General features: G+C 62.3%; 7 protein-coding genes across 7 annotated transcripts; 3 read left to right on the top strand and 4 right to left on the bottom strand.

Annotated features, from left to right (window-relative positions):
• Positions 1-1319: 1319 nt before the first annotated feature.
• Positions 1320-1871, bottom strand: A1Q1_00069 (dolichol kinase; the record flags this gene model as incomplete). Its single annotated transcript, XM_014328910.1, has 1 exon — positions 1320-1871. One exon carries the CDS (start codon positions 1869-1871, stop codon positions 1320-1322), a length of 552 nt encoding a protein of 183 aa, XP_014184385.1.
• A 169-nt stretch (positions 1872-2040) lies between these two features.
• Positions 2041-7387, bottom strand: A1Q1_00070 (rRNA processing-related protein; the record flags this gene model as incomplete). Its single annotated transcript, XM_014328911.1, has 6 exons — positions 2041-2446; positions 2496-3104; positions 3228-3497; positions 3574-4128; positions 4945-6302; positions 6380-7387. The coding sequence occupies 6 exons, from the start codon at positions 7385-7387 to the stop codon at positions 2041-2043; spliced, it is 4206 nt and encodes a 1401-aa protein (XP_014184386.1).
• A 999-nt stretch (positions 7388-8386) lies between these two features.
• A1Q1_00071 (uncharacterized protein) lies at positions 8387-8893 on the top strand (the record flags this gene model as incomplete). Its single annotated transcript, XM_014328912.1, has 1 exon — positions 8387-8893. The coding sequence occupies one exon, from the start codon at positions 8387-8389 to the stop codon at positions 8891-8893; it is 507 nt and encodes a 168-aa protein (XP_014184387.1).
• Positions 8894-9658: 765 nt separating this feature from the next.
• Positions 9659-13483, bottom strand: A1Q1_00072 (cytoplasm protein; the record flags this gene model as incomplete). Its single annotated transcript, XM_014328913.1, has 1 exon — positions 9659-13483. The coding sequence occupies one exon, from the start codon at positions 13481-13483 to the stop codon at positions 9659-9661; it is 3825 nt and encodes a 1274-aa protein (XP_014184388.1).
• Positions 13484-14818: 1335 nt separating this feature from the next.
• Positions 14819-16216, top strand: A1Q1_00073 (acetylornithine transaminase; the record flags this gene model as incomplete). The annotated part of the gene is made up of 1 exon (XM_014328914.1): positions 14819-16216. The coding sequence occupies one exon, from the start codon at positions 14819-14821 to the stop codon at positions 16214-16216; it is 1398 nt and encodes a 465-aa protein (XP_014184389.1).
• A 1464-nt stretch (positions 16217-17680) lies between these two features.
• On the top strand, positions 17681-18524 carry A1Q1_00074 (uncharacterized protein; the record flags this gene model as incomplete). The annotated part of the gene is made up of 2 exons (XM_014328915.1): positions 17681-17966; positions 18232-18524. The coding sequence occupies 2 exons, from the start codon at positions 17681-17683 to the stop codon at positions 18522-18524; spliced, it is 579 nt and encodes a 192-aa protein (XP_014184390.1).
• A 245-nt stretch (positions 18525-18769) lies between these two features.
• Positions 18770-19864, bottom strand: A1Q1_00075 (uncharacterized protein; the record flags this gene model as incomplete). Its single annotated transcript, XM_014328916.1, has 6 exons — positions 18770-19228; positions 19267-19337; positions 19385-19473; positions 19522-19736; positions 19786-19821; positions 19862-19864. The coding sequence occupies 6 exons, from the start codon at positions 19862-19864 to the stop codon at positions 18770-18772; spliced, it is 873 nt and encodes a 290-aa protein (XP_014184391.1).
• Positions 19865-19875: the final 11 nt, after the last annotated feature.

Genomic DNA, 19875 nt, shown 5'->3' on the forward strand with positions numbered 1-19875 from the left:
ATTCTTTGTAGCTCATACCACCTCGCGACGCTGAATGTCAGTTAGCGCTCTGGAGCAAGGAACTCACGCGCTTCGGTACTGCTGAGACCCAGCTCACGACATTCAGCGCACAGCCTTCAAGCTCACTCCGTCCGTCACACTGGGTGTCAGTTACCACACCCCAAACAACAAAACTCACCCCCCTTGATGAGCGCTGTCAATCAGCTCACAGCAGCCAGCGTAGCTCACGCCACCCTATTCAGAGACTGGACGTCAGTTACCAGGTCCCCCCTTAACTCACCTCCATTCTTGGCAGATTCTAATGGTCAGCTAAGCGATGTTCTCCGTGCAGCTCATACCACCCGCGATACTGAGTGTCAGTTAACCAAAGCTCTCACATAACTTACCCATCCCCCCTTTTCTTCCTCCATGAACGAGCGCTGACAATCAGCTTCAAGAGATTCGCGTAGCTCACACACCCTCTTCAAGCCTGAATGTCAGTTCTAGTCGAGGGCAGACAACTCACCTCTCTCCTGTAAGTGCTGATAGTCAGCTCCAAGGACTGAGGTAGCTTCCCCCACCTCGAGACTGGTTGTTAGTTCAAGGCTGACTTCGATCAACTCACACTCCCATCCTCTCACCCTCTTCCCCGGAGCTGGCAGTCAGCTCACAGCTTCCAACGTACGGTAGCTCACCTGACTCCGCGATACTGGTTGTCAGCTACGTCGAGATCGGGATAACTCACCCGTCAGCACTGGCAATCAGCTTGCAACGGGCCGTGAAGCTCACCCCCACCCATCCACACCCGACATCGCCTGGGCTGGAGGTCAGCTTCGAAGCGCGTCTCAACTAACCTCCTCAAGAGTCTCGTCGGAGGGATGAGTGATGAGTGGATGTCATGTTGTGAAGTCGACGATGGACACCTGCCAAGAGGCTGTGGCGAGCGCAGAGCGTGGAGCGGGGGCAATGAGCGAGGGGCGCAACGTCACGAGTGTGCGAGTGTGCGAAGGGAGGGCGCAAGCTGACTCATCTCGAGCAGATCCAGGAGCAATGGGCCAACTGACACGTTCACACACGGGCGCAAAGAGGGCGCAACTGGCTCTTCCCCCCACTCAAGGGCAGCGGCATCTCGGCGTCTCGATATTGTTCATGCGGGTACTGATATAGTACGGGGTATGGTAAAAGATGCAAGGAGACAGATATGCAAATATGCAGGTTTGGGAACCTAATGAAGAAAGGATGGATGCTACAAGTCGAAAAGGCACTGGAAGGCCATGGTGCCATGGTCTTGATTTTGATATCTCGCGGGAACCTACGGCCCCGCTGCGCTCGGCCATAGTCTACACGCCCAGCAGCGTCCCAATGGCCCACCCATAAACGGGGAGAATGAGATTATCGTTCTGGGCACTAAACGCCTCGAGCAGCGTGCTCAGTGCGGTCGTGATCGTGAACGCGGCGAGGTCAAAGGCCTCCACGGCCCCAACGAGCCACAGAACCGCCGCAACACCCACAACACTGACAGTGAAGCCGAGGCTTCCCTCTGCCGTCTTCCCACTGGCCGGTGACCAGCGGGTACTCCCCAGCTTCCTCCCGACGATGCTCGCCATGGAGTCGCCTATGCCCAGAAACAGTACGCCGAGGAGGGACAAGAGGCGCGACTGGCCCTCGAACCAGAGCGGACACGCCGAGCCGGCAAGCAGGTAAAAGTGGGACAGGATGGCCGTGCCAGAGTCCTTGTGGTCGATGAACTCGTTCAGGAACAGGTGGATCGAGCGGCCAAAGGGCCACAGCGCAAAGTAGCGCACGTACTCGACAAACGTGAAGGCTGCGAACGCGACGGAAAACGCCAGGTGCGTGAATGCCGGATCGATCGCTATGCCGGGCACAAACATGGCGACGGCGAGGGCGTGGAAGGACTTGCGCCGCGCATTGATCGAGAGCGTGGGTATGCGCTGGTCCGCCGCGTCCATCATCTGCGTCGCTACACGCGAGGCTACCGCCTCGCTGCCGCTATCCCTTCCAGACCCGGCCGGCGCCTTCTTCGGGTTCACGTCGTAAGTCCTATGCCTCCTTGCGCGGTTGAGTTGGCGCTGCCACGCCGCCACCGAGAAGAGCGCGAGCAGCCCCCAGTAACTGATCAGCGCGGGGCGGGTCCACGCGTGCGGGCCCAGGAGAAGGAACCGCAGCGTCCACAGCCACGGGTCGCGGCGGCCGAGACACCACCACGCCCACGACCCCACGACACCCGTTACGATCAGGACCGCGCCGGCGTAGAAACCTAGCGCCAGGAGGCGGCGGTGCTGCACCTTTTCGTGCGGGAAGCGGAGGCGGTGGACCGGCCGCTGCGCCAGCTGCCGGGACAGGTAGAGCAGGGGCGACAGAAGGAAGCCGGTTAGGAGTGAGCCGGGGATGAGCGAGAGCTGGAAGATGAGGAGTGGCGTCGGCAGGCGGTACGTCTTGATGTACTCTGTGCGGAAGAGAGGGATCTGTCGTTAGCTCCAAGACCACGCACCGACGGCTTGTGAACTCGACGTCGGCCTGCGGCCTCCGTCCCACGCCAACTCACCTTCGTCCTCGTCATGTTCACCGTCTCCATGAACAGCGCCGTGCCCGCGTGCGTGACGATGCCCATCTCGCCGAGCGTGAACCCTCGCCTGGCTAGGCGGACACAGACGTAGATGCAGAACTGGTAGAACAGCGTCGCAATGACGATATCCGACGGAGACATGTCACTCCAGACACCGTGGCCGATGCGTGCCGTCACGGCTTTCACCACGAGGCAGCACGCCGTCACGAAGAACGCAAACCCAATCACGGCGAGGTTGCGCCGCAGCTCGCCGCGTTTCAGCCAGTACGTGCCCGACGGCTCTTCTCCGGCCGCGACGGACGCCTTGGCCCGTTTCAGCTCGTGCCGCAGTGACCAGGAGAGCTGCACGAGCAACACGAACGAGCACAGCGTGAACAGCTGCACGGCGTTACGCCTCGAGATCGCCAGCGCGGAGAGCACCTTCGTCGCGTCGCTAACGCTCGAGGCGACGCCTGTGATGTGTCGAATTGGAGTCGAGGGGTTGACCAGCGGCTGCTCGATGACCCATCCTGGCGGCACGGCGGTGTCGGGCTCAGAGCTCAGCCGCGTCAGCGCAGCGTGCAGCATCGCTGCGGCCGTGAGCGGCGCCAGAAGCAGCGCGAACAGCGCTCCGTCATCGAGACATTCCCTGCTGTCAGCTTCCCACCGTCAAATAGCTTACCTGTACTCCCTCTCCTCTGTGCCAAAGACGCAGCCGCGGGACCCGACGCTCGCGGGATCCTCGCCATCCAGGGTCGACGCAACGCTCATGGTCGAGCTCCGGCTGTCGCCCCGGCTGTGCAGGGACGCAGAGGACACTGCGCTGGCAAACTGCCCCGAGCGCCGGTTCGCCTTGTCCCGGGTGCCCGTTGCGATAACCGGAGATTTTGGTCGGGCAAGCTCGACCTCGCCGCGCGGAATCGTGCGCACGCGGAGGGTGACGTACACGACGCTGATGATGAGTAGCGTGAGCAGTTCTGAAGTCAGCTTTCTGGCAGGCTGCTAGCTCACCTCCTGCGACTGCCCACTCTCCCCAGCCGTACGCCAGCTTGTAAATCGCAAACACGACCGCGGAGAGGAGGATAATGTCCTCGCATCGCTTCCTGTTCAAGCGTATTCCGAGGACTGTTGACGGGAGTAGCGTCACGCGCGCCTGGACGGGGTGCGCGGTGACGTCTGGGGGTAGTTTCTTCGGTAGCCCCGTCCGGACATGTGTCCCGTTTGCAGAGGCCGGTCGTGCTTCATTCGGTGAACTCGAGCCGCGGCGCTTCTGCTGGTGTTCGACCTCGGTGTCGTCCGCTTTCACGAAGACGAAGCCGTCCCCGTCTACTGATTCTGGCATCCAGCCGCCGGCACTCGAGGCTGAGCCGAGATAATGACTCATCCAACCTGGCCCGTCTGGCCGGAGTGGTGGGCGCTGTGGGGCGCCGTTGGAGGTCGACTGCCGACGATGTGATGAGCGCGAGGACGAGCGCTTCTTGTCCCGAGCGTTGCCGTGGCCGTTAGACACGGGTGGGAGGGGAGCAAAGGCGCTGCGTGGAGTGTTGCGCAGAGAGGGGGGTTCGGGGGAGGGACTGCTCGAGCTGCGTGAGACGGAGCGTGGCCGCGGGCCGTGGGCGTGCTGGTGGATGGAGCCCGGGGCCCGCGAGCGGGAGGAGCGGCTGGGGGCGGGGTTGGACAGTTTGGTAATGATCGTGGTGAGGGTGTGTGTGGTGGAGAGTGTGAAGGAGTGAGAGCGAGTGTGGTATGCAAGTAATTATGTTAGCGGCATGGGCGCGGTGTCTAGTGTGTGCGCAAGCCCAGGCAGCGCCGACGGCGTCTTGATGGAAAGGCCAGGAGAAGCGAGTAGCGCGCTGTGTGAGACCGATGCGTGTCCTGTTGGTGGACCATGGAGATGCCGGGCTGCGGCTATGGTCTGCGGCTGGAACGCTCAGGCCCGACCACCGATGCCCGTGCCTGGATGGCCCCTACCCCCTACAGTCGGAGAGCGACGTAGTCGGAACGCAGCAAGCAGCAAAGGGGTTCGTTCCCTGAGCCTGAGCCGCTCGTTTTAGCCTCTCACTTTGTCAACATAGAACAGGCGTCACGTGCATCCACCCTGCAAGGCCCCCAGTCAGTGCACACAGCCAAGAGGTTCCCAGACGTACAACGGCCGCCGAGACGTCAGATTCGGCATCTCACTCTACACTCGTGGCGAAAGGACCCCTCTCGCCCAACTCTATTCCCCGACTTGCTCCATCTCCTCGGTCCACTCTCGGTCATGTCGAGCGTCCAATCGCGCTCAGCCGCTGTACGAGCCTCAGCGTTGCATTCTTGTCAGTGCCTTTTGGTTCGAGGCGATTGAAGCGTCCATGCCGATGTGATGCATACAAGTCTAAGTGTGTGGCTATCCTCGCTACCTCCGCCTGAACGCATTCTTGCTCGCAGACCGCTCGATATGTCTCCTCTTCGTGCGTCCGTTGCGTCCCTGCATCTCGTCCTCCTCCTCGTGTCCTCCCTTCTCGAGACCGGCTCCAAACGTCTCCACCCTCGAGCGACGGCGGTACCCACCGCCGCCATACTCGTCGTCCTCGTCCTCGAGCTTGCCCTTCGAGCCTCCGCTCTTGGGGATGAAGGACATCTCCATGCCTCCGTCCGCGCTGCGGCGCATGGCAAGCACGCCCTCGGGCTTCTCGTCCTTCTCGGGCTTGCGCGAGGCGTGCAGCCGCTGTCCGAAGGTCTGCGGCTTGGACACAGTGGCGCCCTGAAGTTTCGGCCTGGCTCCACGTGCGAGAGGGAAGGCGGATTTCGGCTTGGCCTCGTGCTCGTCCTCCGAAGCACTGGCGTCCGAGTACTCCTCGCCGTCGCCCGAGTCCTCCTGCTCTTCATCCTCCTCGTCCTCGTCCATATCCTCGTCGGACTCTTCGGGCTCGGACTCCTGCTCGTGCTCGGACTCGGGCTCGCTCTCCTCGTCGGACAGACCGGCCGAGGAACGGTCGCTGTCGTCCTCCTCCTCCTCAACGGCGGTACGCAGGCGGGCATTGTGCGAGGTGGCGGGGTTGAGGAGCTGGAATGTCTTGGACCCTTCGTCGATCTCGAAGTCGGGGTTGGAGAACATCTCGGCGAATCGCGGGTCGAGGAGGACCGCGTCCTTCCTGCTCTTCTCCTTCTTGCCCTCTCCTTCTCCTTCTCCCTCTCCCTCTGCCGCCTCCTCCTCGACGGCCTCGCCGTTGGCGGCAGCGCGCTCGGCACGCTTGGCCGCCTTGCGCGCCTCGACCGCGTCGAGCCTCTCCTGCTCCTTGCGCAGGCGCTCCGCAAGCGCCTTGTTGACCTTGGGCTGCTCGCGCTTGGCGCGGATGCGGCTCTCGGCCTTCTTGGCCAGACGCTCCTCGACAATCTTCTCCCGGTGCTCGGCGTACGACTGCGGGTTCGCGATGAGACGCGCGGTCTGGTACAGCTTGAGCGCGAGGAAGAAGCCGTGCATGTACGGTCGCAGCGCGGGGGTGCCGATGAGGTGCGTGAGACCGAGCGTCTCGAGCTCGGCACGGTCGACGAACTTGTAGTCCTGGTACGCTGTTGAGGACGTGGGGTCGTCGGCCATCTCCTCCGTGACGTTGTCGAGGAAGGAGGCCCAGCGCGGCGCGGGGCCAAAGTCCGGGATGTAGTAGGTGTTGATGGGCGAGGCGTCGCAGGCTGCAAAGAGCAGGCCGCTGTCGGGCACACAGTGCAAGTCGACGAGGGGGTTGGGCGGGTGCAGCGAGAGGTGGTTGCGCGCGGGCTGATGTTAGCTATTGATTGACTATATGAAAGCTGTTGTCGCAGAGACCGCAGCGCTCGCTCCGCTGGTGTACTCACCTCGTTCTTGTCCCACACCTTGATGACCTTGCTGTCTGCGCTGATGACTCGTCCGCTGTCCTCGTGCTGACCTCCGCCACGCAGCCAGTCGACACACCGCACGCTCTCTCCGTATCCCTGGTCCTTGACCGCGAACGGGCTGGGACTACGCAGGTCGTACAGCAGGGTGTGGCCTGTACTCGTTCCGACAGCAATTGACAGTCCGTCGGTCGGGTGGCTCTTCAGGCTCGTGACGCTGAGGCGTGTTCCGGCAGAGTAGAGCGCGTTGTGGTCGCTTTCGGCGGGCAGGAGTGCCGTGGCAGGAAGGTTGAGGCGGGTGAGAGCAGTGCGAGAGCGAGGATCCCAAAACTCGACAACGCCGCCGCCACCGTCGAGACCAAAGGACCACAGTCCATGGACTGGGTTCACGTCCAGCGCATTCACACCCTCGACGGTGTCCTCCATGCCATTGCCCCACCCGCTCGCGACGTTCAGCGGGGTCATGTATCGTCCCTCCTCGAGGTTGAACCGGAACACTTCCGTTCCAGTGCACGCGACAAGAGCATCAGCCGAGGGGGAGTGGTATCCGAGTGCGCGACCGTAGATTGGGAGTCGGACGGTGTGGTGCAAACCGCCCTGGGTGTGGAGCTGGAGACTGCGGTCTCGCTGGAGATGAAGCGACTTTGTCCAGTCGGTAGAGAGCATGACAAAGTCGACGTTCTCAGCATCCGTCACGCGCGTAAACTTCTCGGTCAGCTCGCCCAGGTCCCAGCACTTGATCATCGGCTTGTAGGTGCCGGTACCGAGGGCGTGCTGTCCGTCGGCGGTCGTGCGGATCTTGATAGCGGCAGAGGGGAAAGAAAAGTCCTGGATCAGCTCGAGCTGACCCAGCTCGCGCTGCGTCTTGACGCGCTTCTTGTGTCCGCTCGATGTCCGTGTCGGCCGCGCCTTGATTGTTACCCAGGAAGGGAGGGAGGCCGAGCTGGTCGAGCTCGGCCCGTTCACCGTGTACACCTTGGGGAAGCTCATGTCGCCGTGTGTTCTTGGGCTGGCGAGTCGTTCCGTAGAGTGCTTGCGATGGGGGCGTGGTCGAATGCAGTGGGACAGGTGAGATGCAGGCTGAGGGGGGGTTGTTGTTGCCCGCGTCATGTCCGAAATCTTTCTGGACTGAGAGCGGCAACGGGCGCAATCCCACGTGACATGGATGGAGCCCCGGCTCCATCGCTAACTTTCCCACGACACGCTATGGACGCTGACGTCCGTGCTCCCCCGTATTCGATGCGTTCTTTGCTCGGCAGATCGCCCAGATATCTTTCGAGCCCTCTCACAAGACCGACAACTAAAAGAGCCCCGACATGTCACTACGGCTCTTCCCGGGCCTTCTTGGCCGGATCTCAGCGGCCGCCCGCTGCGCGCCGACACCAACGCCGGCGCGCACGCTCCAGAGTGCGCGCGGCTTTGCCTCGCGCTCCGGACCCCGACTCGACAGCAAGCAGTTCTTCACGCCGCTGCGCCGGCCAGCGGCGTCAGCGGCGCCTGGTGCTTTTGGTGCTTCGGGAAGTGGGATGGTCGGGTGGAAGGGCCTCGGCGTCGGCGGCCTGTTCAAGCGCGCTTTTGGCACGACGAAGCCGACACAGATTATCCGCACACAGTGGACGCAGAATCAGCGCAGAGGAGGACCGAGGCCGACTTGGTGGCGAAAGTTGCAGTGGCGGCTTAATTCTATTCCGCCGCAGTACTTGGTGAGTATGCGAGCTGGGCGAGAGCCCAGCGACCATGGTCGTGATAGAGAAGCTTGCCGGGTGCGGAACGTAGCTGACAGCAGACCATCACCATCCTCGCTATCAACATCGCCGTCTTCCTCGGCTGGCAGTACGCCATTAACACTTACGTGAGTTACCCTGGAGCTTTTCAGCAAGTGGAAAGGAGAAGTGGACTCGGCGCCCAACCCCTTCCCCCTTTCAGCTCACGAAGTACTTCCAAGCTAACGCACAGGAACGCTTCGGCGACCCCTCGGCGTACTACACGATGCTGAAGAACTTCATCCTAAACGTGCCGAACATGCAAGCGGGGCGGATCTGGGTGCTGATCACCTCGTGTTTCTCGCACATGACAACGACGCACATCCTGGTCAACTCGATCGGCCTGTGGTTCGCCGGCCCCGCCGTCGCGTCCATCCTCGGCACATCGGGCTATCTCCTCTTCTACCTTGGTGCGGGCATCTTCAGTGCCCTGACGTCGCTGTGGTGGCAGAACCGCAAGCCCGGGTGGACGATTGGCAGTGAGGGCGCCTCGGGGGCGATCTACGGCTGCATGGCCTTCTTCGGCACCATGTTCCCCAAGGCGACTTTCTTGCTCTTCTTCGTGATTCCCATGCCGGCGTGGGCGCTCCTCAGCGGCGTGTTTGTGTGGGACGCTTGGCGCATGGTGTACGACCCCGCGTCCAAGATTGATGGCGCGGGTCATATTGGCGGTATCATTGCTGGAGTCGTTACCGCGCTCGTGTGCAAGAGGCGATACAGGCGCATGTGGTAGATCCTCCGCGGAGCGCAGCGCAGCGGATGCGGAGCGGATCGTTCCACTGGCGGCGCTGGCGGAGGAATGGCAATAGAATACATCATAGTAGAGCAATCAATCTCAATGCAAAACGCATCTCTCATAGCTCATAGTTGGGTACTGTGGCACTTGCTGCGCGGTCTCGGGTGTTCGAGCGTGGGAGACAACGATTCTGGCCAAGGCTGTCTCCGACCCGGTCCCCCTCATGACCTTCAACCCTCCTGACCTGCAACAGGGACACTGCAGCGTCACTCCCGGGCCGTATGAACGACTTGGAAACTCACTCGCCGCTATCTTGTCGCTCGCCCGCTGCAGCCATGTCCCTCACTCGCCGCAACCTTTCGTTTACCACCTCACTCGCTGCGCTCGCTTCGCTCGCTCACTCGGAAGTACGGTGCAATCTATTCCATCTCGGGTAACTATATCTGGGGATCGGTGTGCAGGGTGGCGTTTTTGATGCGGGTAACACTGGTGGGTGGTCATGTTGTGCTTGTGGTGTGGATTGGGTGTGGGTGTGTGAGGGGTTGGGGGTTGGGGGGTGGGGGATGGGGTATGGATGGGATTGGTTTATATAGCTTTTTCTGTTTGATTGTCCGAGATTATTCTTTGCCTCCTCTACTCTCTCTTTCCTCTCCTCAAGATCGTCCTCTCGCTCCTCGCTCCTCAGTCCCGATACGCAGGTCGGTGGCCAGAGGGGCTCGCGGCTCGCGGCTCCGCCGCTCGCTGTCGCTCGCCTACGAGTGGTTAATGTTCACGTTCCCAAGGCCCTGGGTGATGCCCTCCGTCCTGTCGCCCGAGCTGTAACGCTGCTGCCCGCCCGGGAAGTAGTTGCCCGTGCTCGTGTTCGGCGAGCTGGTCGTCGTAGGACTGGGCGGCATGGGGGCGAAGGGCGCCTGGGGGCCAGATCCGGGTCCGCCAAGAGCGCGGGCAAAGTTGAGGTGCGTAATGTCCAAGCTCTGAGTGCGCGCGCCGACGGCGCGGGGCGGGTGGGGGCGGGTGTGCATGCGAGTGCGACAGTGTGTGCGCGTGGCCGGGCACGTGCGGGGCCGCGGGGTGAGAGTGCGTGTGCGCGTGGCCGCTGTGAGACTGGTGCGACTGGTGCGAGGGGTGGCCGCTGTGCGACGCATGCGACGCGTGCCCGGGCGCATGGGACATACGCAACTTGTCCTCGAGCGCTGTGTCTGAGCCACGCTTCTCGGTGCTGACGCTGCCCTGCCAGTACTCGGGCACGTTGAAGGCGAGGGGCGAGTTGAAAGTGCGCGAGGCGGGGGTGGGGGGTTGCTGCCCCGGAGCGCCGGAGCCAGGCGCACCACTGTCGAAGAGCGCCTTGACGTTTGTCGGGGACGGACGCGCGCGGGCGCCAGAGCCAGAGCGTTCCTCCCGCTCGCCCTCAGCCTTGGCCGTCGAGAGCAGCTTGGAGTCAAAGTGGCTGAAGGCGTCGGCAAAGCTGTCGACCCGCTTGGCCGCGTTCGCGGGGTACACCTGGATGTTGTGGCCGGCGAGGAACTCGACGAGGGCGTCATGCACCGTGCTCAGGAAGTCGACGCTGGAGCGCTGGCACCTGAACTTGAAGATGGCCTCGTCGCCCTGCCCGAAGCGCGCAGAGGGGGCGATCGCAATCTGGTGGTCGCGCTTCATGCGCTCCGTGAAGAGCACAAAGTCGGTCGAGGACACGAGTCGCGTCAGTTCCGCGCTCGGGGGCACGTGCAGGTCCGCCTCGAACGGGACGTGGTCGAGCAGCATTGCGATCGCAATGTGCACCTGGCTCTCGGGACCAAAAATGGTGACGGTGTCGCTCGCAGTCTCCTTGTTCGGGAACCAGATGGTCGAGTTGGTCTTGCGCTCAATGTCGTGGATGAAGATGCTCTTCTCGCCCAGGAGGGTGCGGTGGTACCGGCGGGGAATGTTGACCGAGTCGATCGTGTAGTCCTTGTCCTTGGGCGAGACGAGCTCCATGACGGCGCTCTTCAGCGACTCTAGCGCGATCGCATTCTTGGCCGGCGTGCGCGCAACAACATTGTCCTCGTTGTCGAGGTACCCACCGAGCTGGGCGAACTCTTCTGCGTTCGAGAACTTGACATAGACGCCGTACATCTTCATGATGCGCTGAATGTTCTTACCGCCGACGCCGATGATGCGCTTGTGGTAGCCCTCCGGGACGTGGAACGAGACCTCGGCGGGCAACTCCTCCTGTAGCATGCTGAGACCCTGGAGGGCAGACACGTCCTGGCCCGAAATGTCCATGAGGAAGTTGTAGTCGTTGAACGTCTCAAACTTGATGCGGACGCCGCACACCTTCATGATCTTGTTGATCTTTCCATTCTTCTTGCCAGAGATGAACTCTCGGTGCTCGTTGGCGAGCTCGATCTGGAACCGAATCTCGTGATGGAAGCTCTTGATGACGTCGAGCTCGAGGACCTTGACGACAGCGTCGCGCACCTCCTTCTCGAGACCGTGCATCTCAAAGCAGTTGCTCTTGAACACGACCTCGGCTCCCGTCTCGTGCGCAATGCGCTTAAGGGCCGGCTGCATCTGGGGCGGGTTCAGCGTCGCCTGCGGCATGAGCACGTCGAACGACACGGGGAGCAGCCAGAAGCTGGCAACATAGAACTGGCACGCGAGGGCCATGACGCTGCGGATTGTGCGCTCAATGTTGACGCGGTGGTCGCCAAACACGGTGATCAGGCTCGCCTGCGATCCGACAGAAGGCACCTGGATGTACGTGCCATTGTCGCACATGATGTTGCGAATGTCATCGATGCGCTCGGTCAGGAGCCAGTCGAGCTTGCGGGGCAAGATGGCCGTGTCGCGCGAGATGACGAGTTTGCTCTTCTGCACGGCAACGGTGAGGAGCATGTCGCGCGCGCGCTGCACGCCAAAGAACTCGCCCGTGATCCAGATCTGGTTCGCCTTACCGAGCATGCCCTGCTCACCCGAGTGCACCGACAGACCGGGGTGCGGGCCCTGGCCAAACTGGCCCATGCCCATGTCGCCCGGGTTCATCGGCATGCCGGCCATGGGAGCGGTGCCCATCCCGACGTGCATGTGGGACTGTCCGAAGGCCATGGGCGACATGCCCATCATCGGCTGGCCCATCGGCTGGTTGTGCGCCATGGGCGTGCCCATGGTGCGGCCGCCGAAGCCTCCGGGTCCATGCCCGTTGGACATTTGGTTCATACCCGACATGCCGGTGGGGGTCATCTGGACGGGGGCCTGCTGGTGCGGGGGTGCATGAGGACCCGGGTGGACGGGAGGGCCGCCGTGCGGGCCGGGGCCAGCGTGCATCGACCACTGCTGAACGCCAGGGCCGGTGTACGGCATGCCCCGCGTCGTCTGAGGGTTGATGTGCAGGGGCTGGGGCGAGTATGGGTAGTGGACATGCTGCTGCGGGTTGTACACGGGCTGGTTGGTGTTGCGCGAGTGCGGATTGTGGTGCGGAGGCGGCACAGGCGACATGCCCATGCTCATGTTGCTCGCGTAGCTCATACCCGTCATCTGGGGCGACATGGTCGCGGCTCCGTAGGCCATGTTGACGCGGTTGTACCCGACGCCCTGCTGGGATCCGGGCTGGGGCGAGTCGAGCACGCCCACGAGGGGGGTGGGGAAGTAGATGTTCGTGGCGGTCTCTTCCTGAATTGACTGGATCACGCAGCGCTTGCGACCGGCAATGATCGCATGCAGCTTGTAGTCAATGTCACACACCTCGGAGTGCAGGCCAGACAGCTCGTCGAGCATGACGAGGATTCGGACCTTGGCGAGCTCGACGCTCTCGACAGATCCAGAGATCAGGAGCTCGCACATGCGCTCAGTCTCGAGGCCATAGCTGGGCTGCTGGCTTTGCTGCTGATTCTGGTTCTGCTGCTGCTGCTGCTGACCCTGGCTCTGCTGGGTGCCAGACGAGTCGGTGGATGCCTGCTTGCTCTCGGTAGGCGGGGATGCAGTTGCGTCCCCCTGCTCCTTTGCGGACGAATTAGGTTCAGACGTTGCGAGGACGGAAGGTTGGGAGGCACCGGCCGCGACCTCGATGTTGAGTACCGCGATGCGGGCGCGAGTGTCGTTTGCGATTTCGTCGAGCCTGTGCTTGACGTCGGGCTTGACGACGGAGACGGGGGCGAGGGGTCGCTCGAGAATGTCGCTCCGGGGCACCTTGAGCGCGGTGCGATTGTCGCGCGGAGTGTCGCGGAGCAGCGCCCCACGTGCACTCATGACAGCCTGGTAGGCACCAGAGATGTGAAAGTTCCACATGCTGGCCTGGGCGTCGGCGGGGTTCTTCTGCGATGCGCCTGCGCCAGCGTCGCCCGCATCCGCCTGCGCACCGGTGCCGTGGCCAGGCGGCGCCTCGCGCGTGACGGTGACGAGGCAGCCTTCGCGCGATGTAATGTCGTTGCAGAGCTTTTGCACGGCGTCCCACTCGCGCTCGGCCTGGGCCGCATCCGCTGCCGGCTGCTGAAGACTCGTGGAAGCCTGCGCGCCGCTCTTGGGCACCGACAGCGTCGTGCGCAGCGGCGAGCTCTTGTGCACGCCGGACGCCGGACGCTGAAACGTGAACGAGGTCGTGTACAAGTCCATCGCGGTGGAAGGTGGTGAGCGGGTTGAGCCGGGGACGAGGTAGGTTGGTGGGAGAGTGGGTGCGGGTAGAGGTACCGGAGAGGTGACGGGCGACGGACGGGCTCAAGCCTCCGACGAGGGCAAGCAAGACGTGAACGCAAGCAGCACAAAAAAGGTATATCTGTCACCGCCTCCTGGTGAGTGGTATCGTGGTCGGTGCTGTCAAGCTGTTGCAGGAGGAGGTCAGCGAAAGCAAAGGAAAAAGAGGGTTGGACGAAAGAGGGGGGGATGAGACATGAGATGGTGAGATCGGTTCCTTTTGGAGCGGGTTCACACACGGTTAACCAGAATCGTTGGCTGACGACTGGGAACGCGGTGGGTCCGTTCTATCGGCGTGGGACGGGGACTTTGTGTGATGGGTGCGAGTCTGTGTATGCACTGGCGACTGGCAATTCTATTCTACTCACTCGGTGTGGGTGACCTGGCAGCAAGCGGTAGGCGGGATGATTGAGCCGTGGTGGCTGTGGGAGGACGAGAGCGATGAATTTACACAAGAGCTAAAGGTGGGAGTTGCGACCGAAAGAGTGCGTACGGCGCGAAGCGGGAAAGAAATGCGGCGTTGCCCGAGTGGGATTGCCGGAGAAGAAGAGGAAGAGGGAGGGGGAAGGGGAGGTGATGGCTATGCTTAAAGGCAGGCAAGCATAGGAGGGTGTGGGGGAAAGAGTAGATGATCGTGGTGAGGGGAGGGCGAAGGGACAGCGAGCGAGCGAGTGGATGAGATGCAGCGATGTCTGGAATGATGCCGGGCTGAGACGGTGAGACGCTTGAGATGCTGAAGCAAGGGGCCAGAGCCGAGAGCGCGAGGGGGAGGGTCCCTGGTCTTCTCCCTGAACACTGACGGCAGCAGCATCAGCCAACGCCTGAGGCGCGAGGCTGAGCTTGCGCTCTTTGGAGTCGCACATCGCGCAGACGTCGTGATCGCTTCTCGCTGCGAAATGTGATTAGACTGCGTGAGACCTAATACAACTTGAATCTTCTCATTACACTCCCCTTAGCGTCAATTCTGTAATCAGGTAATCAGATCGAGAGTCCCAGGTGGGCTGTAAATTCACCCGACGCGTCCGTGAGAGATCGACCTCCACATTAGTGGAATGCATCGGGAGTAAATTTCCAGGCTTGCTCATAGCTTCAAGGATCAAGGAGTCACGGGCGACTCGGCGGCGAGTCGATAACAACTCCGCTCCGCCCGACTAGACTGCCTGCGATAAGCCACAGGTTAGGTCGCCAAAAGTTCATCCGGCTAGAGCTATTTACGCAACACACACTCTCTTCTTCCTCATTCCCAACCACACCACCATGTCCCTCTATCGCGCCACTCGCGTGATCCCCCGTGCGACCCGCCTGTCGCTGGCTCGCGGCTACGCCAGCGACCTCACGCCGAACACAAAGTTCACCCCCGTCACACACCCCGACACCGAGGCGCCGCAGTCGACGCACGACATGATCTCGGAACACTCGCACTACCTCCTGAACACCTACGCTCGTCCGCCAATTCTGTTCGAGAAGGGCCAGGGCCTGAAGCTGACCGACTCGTCTGGGCGGGAGTACCTCGACTTCTCGGCGGGTATTGCGGTGCTCGCGCTGGGACACTCTGACCCCGAGGTCGCCAAGATCATGGGCGAGCAGGCCTCCGAGCTCTCGCACGTGAGCAACGTGTATTGGAACCGCTGGGCCGGGGAGCTGGCCAAGAGCCTGGTCGAGGGAACGCGGGAGAGCGGCGGTCTCGGCCTGAAAGCCGGGGAGAAGGGGGGCGCCAAGGTCTTCTTCGCGAACAGCGGCACGGAGGCGAACGAGGGCGCGCTCAAGTTTGCGCGCAAGGTCGGCAAGGACCGTGGCGGGCCGACCAAGACGGGGCTCGTGTGCTTCTCCAATGCCTTCCACGGCCGCAGCATGGGTGCGCTCTCCGTCACCCCAAACCCCAAGTATCAGGACCCCTTTGCGCCCCTGATCCCCAACGTCAAGGTGGGCGCGTACAACGACGCCAACGAGAAGGTCCTCAACGCTCTGATTGACCAGAGCACGGCAGGCGTCATCCTCGAGCCAGTGCAGGGCGAGGGCGGCCTGGCGACCGCGACGCCCGAGTTCATCCAGGCCGTCGCGAAGCGCGCGCGCGAGGTCGGCGCCGTGCTCATCTACGACGAGATCCAGTGCGGCCTCTTCCGCACAGGCGACATGTGGGCCCACTGCGCGTTCCCCAAGGACGCGTACCCGGACATTGTCACCATGGCCAAGCCGCTCGCGAACGGCTTCCCCATCGGCGCCATCATGGTGCGCGACGAGGTCGCCGATGCGATCGGACAGGGCTCCCACGGCACCACCTTTGGCGGCCAGCCGCTCGCGGCGCGTCTGGGCGCACACGTCGTCGGTCGTCTCCGCGACCCCGCGTTCCGGAAACACATCCAGGACGTCTCGCAGCATCTCGACACCCTCGTCGAGCGCCTCCCCAAGCTCTTCCCCGACCTTATCAAGGACGAGAAGCGCGGCCGTGGCCTCATCCGCGGCATTGCGTTCAAGGACGAGAGCATGCCCGGCCAGCTTGTCAAGCTCGCGCGCGAGCGCGGCGTATTGCTGCTTACCGCGGGCAAGGACTGTGTCCGTCTCATCCCTGCGCTGACCGTCACGAACGCGGAGGCCGACCACGCCATGGCCGTTATTGAGAGCTGTCTCAGCATTCTCCAGAAGGAGAACAAGTAGTCCGTCAGTAGTCCTTCACACCAAAACCATAGTCGTAGTCGCGAGTCATGACATGCATGCTAGCATTGATCCACTTTTTGTTTCTACTTTCTGCTCACCTCGCCAGAGGTGGCCTATTTTACTCAGCGAGCGGACGGTTCCCGCTCTCTCAGAGACTAGCGACGGGCTGCTCGTCGACTGGCGCCGACTCGCAGCTTACAGCTTGGCCGGCTCAGCTAGTCACTTCTCCTCCACAGCAATCACCTCAATCTCAACAAGGACGTCCTTGGGGAGACGCGCGACCTCGACGCACGAGCGCGCGGGCTTGTTCTCGCCCCAGTACTCGGCGTACACGCCGTTGAAGTCGTTGAAGTGGTTCATGTCCTTGAGGAAGCAGGTGGCCTTGAGGACCGACTTCTTCGACGAGCCCGCACCGGCGAGCAGGCCGTCGACGTTCTTCAGCACCTGGGCCTGTAATGTTAGCGAAGCAGAGCGATAGCGAGGCTGAGCGAGGCTGGTGTAGCGTGCGAGAAGAGGATGGGATGCGGAGTGGCCGCGAGTGCCTCGTCCGTTGCCCGGGGGGTAGGGGACATTCCGCATGCTGCGGAATGGAAGCGGTCCGCCATGCTTGATAAGCACTCAGGTTGCATGCAGCAGGCGGTGGAGCATGCATACACCTCGGCGACGGCGTCGGCAGCGACGTGCATGCTGCTCAGTACTGCTCGCCGTGTTGCACGACGCCGCACCTGGACGATCCCCGGCCCTCCGCTCCCCGCGCCGGCGGCTAGCACACTCGGAGAATGCGCCGTATCGGGAATTACGCCATCGCCAACTCGTGTAATGCAACTCACAGTCTGCTCCTTGATGCCTCCCTCGACGATCTGCATGCTCTTGGGGTCGAGGGGGATGCAGCCGGAGCCGTAGATGATCTGCGTCTGTCAGTTTTCTGCAGAAGCCAGCTAACTCACGCCGTTGTACTTGGTGGCCTGGACGTAGGGGCCGATAGCGGCGGGGGCCTCTGTTATCGGTCAGCTTGGATCGGAGGGGTGGGACATACTGTCAGTGGAGACGACGGTGTAGGGGGCAGACATCCTTGCGCTTGTTGTGAGGGTGCGGGAGAGAGTTGCGAGACGGGGGACAGCACGGAGCATGGTTGAAAGTCAAGATAATGGCGTCGACGACGGCGGACGGGCGGGCCAGTGGGGGAGGCTGAGGGCTGTGGTGGAGGGTACTTGTGAGGTTAGACACCGAGTCGAGAGCCCGGGGGAGAGCTGGAGAGGTTGATGTCACTGGCTGGCTCTGCGATTTGATCCCGCCCGTCAGTTCATGAACCTGGCGGTCAAGTCTGGCGGCCGGCTAGCACCATACAGCAAGCTGCACCAAGCAAGCCTGCTCGCCTCGGCGCGATCCGGTTCTCAAGCAATTATCCTTTCGTCACGACCCCAGATCTCCGTCGCCTCCGCGCCTCCACCGATCAACACCACCATGGCTCTCCGGACGCTCGCACGCAGCGCCCTCCGCTTCACCCCCTCCGCCCCCGCTGTCCGCCCCACGCCCCTCGCCACGCCGTCAAGGACACTCCGTCTTCTTCAGGAGCGGGCCAGCGGGAGCAGCAGGAGAAGCTTCTCGTCGTCGTCCCCGGTCCTCCGTGCCCCTGCTCCCAATGCGACCGGCACGCACGCACACTCCCCCCTCGTGCCCAAGAATGGGCAGGGGATCAACAGGCCAGCGCAGAACAACCACCAGTTCTGGTACCGCGAGGTGTTCCCTTGTAAGTGTCTTGCGCTCGGTGCGCCAGGTCGTCTGATGTGTCGGAGGTCCTCGGCATGATTTTGCCTCTCTATACCGATCGTGGATAGCTCTGGTCCACTGAGGGGTGGAGAGATGGGCATGCCAGGTTGGAACGCCGAGACCAAGACGTACCACGCAGTTCGTCGTCAGCGCCCCGCGCACCGCCTGTACCTCATGCCCGCGCACCGACGACCGCGCGCTCGCCCCGCCCGCGCCTCATTTCGCATATTGACTGACGCCAGCAGCGATGATTCCGATCTTCGTCCTCTCCACTGCCATCTTCCTCGCCCTGTCCCTAATCCGGACACACCTGTCGCACAACAAGTCGCTCGAGGAGAGCCGGGAGAAGATTGAGCAGCTTGAGAGCCAGCTCGCGCGCACTCGTCTCGAGCTCAAGCGCAGGCAGGAGCGCGAGCGCCGCGAGAGGGAACGCATGCTCCCCCTCGTTGTTGAGCGGGTGCTGCAGCGCGTAGGCGCCATGGAGGTCGAGCAGGAGGAGCCCGAGGTGGAGGAAGAGGACGTGCGTCTTGTTGTCTAGTTTTGGACGCCGCTCGAACTGTCGTTCCCCTGTCGTCCTTGTCGTCTGCGACGATTGAGACGATTGTACTTCCCCACTCTCCCCATCCATGAGCTCTTAGACTGCTCTCTAACGACCACCCTTACCCCCATCTCCACCATCTCCATGCTCACCCATGCCCCGCAGTCCCCCCATCGCATTAACGTACTAGCTTCTTCACACCTTGTACATCACAATTTATGCTATAAAAATCTACTCGCCCACGTCTAGGCCATCTCGACGTCGTCCTGCGGCTGCGCCGCGTCTCCGCCCTGCTGCTGCGTCTCACCCTCGCCCTCAGCCTCAGGCTCGTCCTCAGGCTCGCCGCGCGACCTGCGCCACGAGCGGAGGATGGGCTCGACATCGTCATTCTCAATCACCCGGAAGTACCCGCGCTGCGCGGCACCCGACACCTTGCCCTCCTCGGCGCGGTCGACGGCCTCGGTCGACGGTCCAATGATGCCGATACTCGTGTTGCGCTTGGTCAGGTTCTTGTCCTGCTGCAGCGTGTCCGCGAGCGCATTCAGTCCGTGGCGCACAAGCTCCTCCAGCGACGCGTCCTCGAACGCCTCGTAGTTCTGCTCAAGGTACGTCTTGGCAGACTGCGAGCGCGCACCGATCGAGTGGGCGTAGTACTCGAACGCTGTTCCCGCGGGAGAGAACTCGAACAGGTGCGGTCCAGTCTCCTGTTTCGTCAGCTGAAGATCATTGAGAGTGAGCTCACGTCCTGGCCGATAACGAGGAATCCGACTCCGTACGGCCTCCTACCGTAAATCTGCGTGTTGTTCTGGGCCTCTGTGACCGTTAGCTGAAAGCTCTGGATTGAAAACAGCTCCACTCACTGTCGGCAATGGTCTGGACAAGACGGGCGACGGGGATGGGACGTCCGTACAGCATCCTGGACTGCATGGCCTGCTGCCTCATTGAATTGCTGTCTGTTAGCTAGGCCACGAACATGCCAAGCTGCACTCCTGCTCACCTAAGCACACGGGCGTCCGACGTCAGACCGGCGATGGCGATACCGACGTGGTCGTCGATGGTGATCATTTTCTTCTGGTACGTCGCAAGCTCGCCAGTCGAACGCTTGAGGGTGAGCAGGATGGCATGCGTCTTGGAGCGCATGCCAATCGCCGCCGAACCCTGCTTCACGGCCTCGAGAGCATACTCGACCTGGTGAAGCTTGCCTTGAGGCGACTGATGGGTCAGCTGTCATCTCGGGTCTCGAAGCAGCTGGAGGACGTACGAAGGTGGTGTTGTCCGAGTCGTAAGAGTTGCGGAACTGTCCTGTCAGCTTCACGGATGGGCAAACTCCAGCTCACCATGGTGGCCCGCT

The sequence above is a fragment of the Trichosporon asahii genome, assembly GCF_000293215.1.
Source record: "Trichosporon asahii var. asahii CBS 2479 unplaced genomic scaffold scaffold00002, whole genome shotgun sequence".
Taxonomy (NCBI): Eukaryota; Fungi; Basidiomycota; class Tremellomycetes; order Trichosporonales; family Trichosporonaceae; genus Trichosporon; species Trichosporon asahii.